This window comes from Triticum aestivum, chromosome 3A (assembly GCF_018294505.1).
Source record: "Triticum aestivum cultivar Chinese Spring chromosome 3A, IWGSC CS RefSeq v2.1, whole genome shotgun sequence".
Classification (NCBI taxonomy): domain Eukaryota; kingdom Viridiplantae; phylum Streptophyta; class Magnoliopsida; order Poales; family Poaceae; genus Triticum; species Triticum aestivum.
Window position 1 is genome coordinate 658820036 of NC_057800.1, and position 2919 is coordinate 658822954.

Here is a 2919-nt window from a genome sequence, read left to right on the forward strand (position 1 = left end):
GCAAGATCAATATGACACATGGACCCGCGAGTAAGTGAAAGTAATGTGTGACCCCGCGGAATTGTCAGAAATAGAGAGTACGGGGTGCTAGTTTCATGGATTTTGAGGTTGGGGTTTGATTGGACTTTGAGTATGAATTTAAGGTTTATTTTAGATTTTTCTGTTTCAAGAACTCCGGCGAGCTGGCCAGCGGAACAAAACGTACCCTCCCGCATGATCCCAGCTGACTGACATTTAAGCAAAATCATACTCCCTCCGTTCTAAATTACTCGTCATGGAAATGGATGTATCTAAAACTAAAATACATCTAAATACATTCATACCTTCGACAAATAATTCGGAACAGAAGGAGTAGATATTAGTCTGCTTTTTGTTTACGGATATTAAACTTGTCGAGAAAACAGGAATCCTTGGGCTCTAACGTTTATATCCTTCAGCCCCACATAACACATACTACATTCGTGATTCGACAATACTTCTAGACATAGTCTCTACGTGAACAATTTCTGAATTAGTTTCTCCAATGACCTATACTACCAGGCATCCTCCTGCCGTTATGTATCATATAATTTCATCAGACAGACGAAAGAAACCCGGAATTTCTTCAGTAATAAAGTTAAAAAAACAGCTAGATGAAAATGCAGTGTGGCGATATGTCGATATGAGGTCAGCAGCGTGCCCGCACCAGCTTGCCGGTGGGCGGCGGGTCCATCCAGAGGGTGCAGCGCGGGTACACCCAGTACCTGTACGGCAGCCACCGCCCGAAGTTGAGCTGCGTGTGGAACTTCCCGACGAGCTTGAGTTTCACGGGCCCGCCCGCCACCGTCCCGTTCCGCCACGCAATGGCGTCCTCCCGCGACAGCGGCGCCTCGCTGACGACGAAGTCCACGGTCCGGAGCGCGTAGGTGCGGGGGTCCTCGAACAGCGGCGCCGGCAGCACCGTCGAAGTGCCGATCCTGTGGCCCTCGAAGTACAGGTCCAGCTGCATGTACCAGAGGACCATCTTCACCTTGGCGTTGGGGCTCGTGATGGCGGCCAGCACGGTGAGGTCCGCGTTGAGCGCGAGGCCGCGGGCCGGGCCGCCGGGGACGGTCAGCTCGTCCACGTACCCGGCGTTCAGGGACGCGTCGGTCACCCGGAGCTTCGGCGGCTGCGGGCGGTAGTAGAGGTACACGGTGAGCACGGCCACGCCGACCACCACCACCGCCAGCCAGAACAGGATGCAGCAGAGGGTGAAGCAGAAGGCCGGCAGCTGCCTGCGCTTCTTCCTGCCGTGGTCCGGCGAGAGGAAGCCCGGGGAGCCTGCCGGAGTCCTCCTCCCCGGCGTCCAGCGGGGACGTCCTGCCGGCGCCTGCGACGTCGACCCCTGGTGATCATGCTGCTGCTGCTGCTGCTGCGGGCTCCCGTTGCTCGGCACCGGCGCGCCCGCCTGGTAAGGCCCGCCGCCGTCGTCGTCTTGCTTGATCGTGGTGACGCGCTCGACCCTCGTGGTGTTGGTCCGGTAGCCGCCGTTGCCGGTCGGGCGCGCGCCCATCCGCGGCGCCTGGACCGGCCCCGGGATCCTCATCCTCTGCTCTCCCGGGACGCGCTCGTACCGGTACCGCGGCTCGTCGACCGCCACTGGCGGCAGCGGCTGTGGCGGCGGCCGGCCCCGCCTCTGCCACGGCGCCATGTAGTAGGGCCCGCGCCCGCCGCCGGGCGGCTGCGCCGGCGCCTCGGGCTCGTCGACCTCCTGGAGTTCGCCGTGGCTCGGCCCGCCGGGGAAGCGCTCGTCGCCAGGATGGTGATGCATGGACGCCTCGCTCGCGCCGGGCTGGCGGTAGGAGACGAACTCGTTGGGCCCACGCCTGGGGCGAGCCGCCATCGCCGCCCTGCTGCTCACGGCAGCATCGTCGCGCAGCGCGGCCGCCACCGCCGCCGCGGCCGCCGCCGCCTCCGCCTCCCTCTGCGCGCCCGCGCCGTGGTGTCGAGCCGAGCGCGGCGCGGCGCGGCCACGGCTCGGCGGCCGCTCGCCGCCCGCCTCCACCGGCCTCTTGCTCATGGGGCCGGCAACGGGCGAACCACCAGCTAGCAGCTAGCTACAGGCCTGGGAGCTGGAAGCGATCAGCAGCAATGGCCAATGGCTCAGCGCGACGTGGCACTGCAGAGTGAGGGCGGGCGGGGGGTTAAGTAACCGGGGCAAGCAACGTGGCCACGGCGCAGCACCGGCAGGCACGGACAGAGGCGCTCGGGAGAAGAGGAGGAGGACGGGGGGAGAATTTTGGAGGGAAAGGGGGCAAGGAAGGTATCGTTTCTCCTGTACTGTAGCCGTTGCGAGCAAGCAACTTAGCCATGGCAGCTAGGCGCAGGGCGACTGGCAGAGGGAATTTCCGGTTGCCGTGGCACCAGAGCTTTGCTTGCCGGTGGCTACTTGCCACCTCCAAGGACGATGCTCAAAAGCGCATGCAAAACCTGCTCGAAAGTGGTCTCTGTCGTGGGGTTTTCTGGGGCGGCACAGGTGCTCGAGCTCGACAAAAAACAATCTGATGGAAAGCACCGTGGGGAAAATTGGGCACGGGGAGCTGGGCTTTCTTTTGGTTTGTTTTCTCCGGCGAGCCTTCTTTCTGAACGTCTGAGTGATGTGATGACATTTTAAATGGGAGCGCTCGTGTTCAGGATCTCCGGTGCTCGCTGTGAAGAAGAGGACGATGGATGCCTGCGGCTCCAGGCCCACGCAAGGTATGGCCCGGAGATGAGATGCTAGGTCTTCCTTCCATCCCCACGACCGCGGATTCCCACCGCCGTGCACCGCGGCCACCGCGGGAACGAACGGTGTCTGCCACTGTTACGTTCAGACAGATCCAATGATCAGCGATGACGATAATTCACTTCATCCAAGCCTGCGGGGGCGGCGGCCTCCAAGCGAAGAAGAAATCCAAG

The 2919-nt window shown here is 61.6% G+C and overlaps 1 protein-coding gene across 1 annotated transcript; it reads right to left on the reverse strand.

The window, feature by feature from the left end:
* Positions 1 to 309: 309 nt before the first annotated feature.
* On the reverse strand, positions 310 to 2220 carry LOC123058988 (uncharacterized). Its single transcript, XM_044481653.1, has one exon. It carries the CDS (start codon positions 2039 to 2041, stop codon positions 668 to 670), a length of 1374 nt encoding a protein of 457 aa, XP_044337588.1. The 5' UTR covers positions 2042 to 2220; the 3' UTR covers positions 310 to 667.
* Positions 2221 to 2919: the final 699 nt, after the last annotated feature.

Coding starts and splice junctions, on each gene's coding strand:
- LOC123058988 (XM_044481653.1), bottom strand. CDS start 2,041: ATGAGCAAGAGGCCGGTGGAGGCGGGCGGCGAGCGGCCGCCGAGCCGT.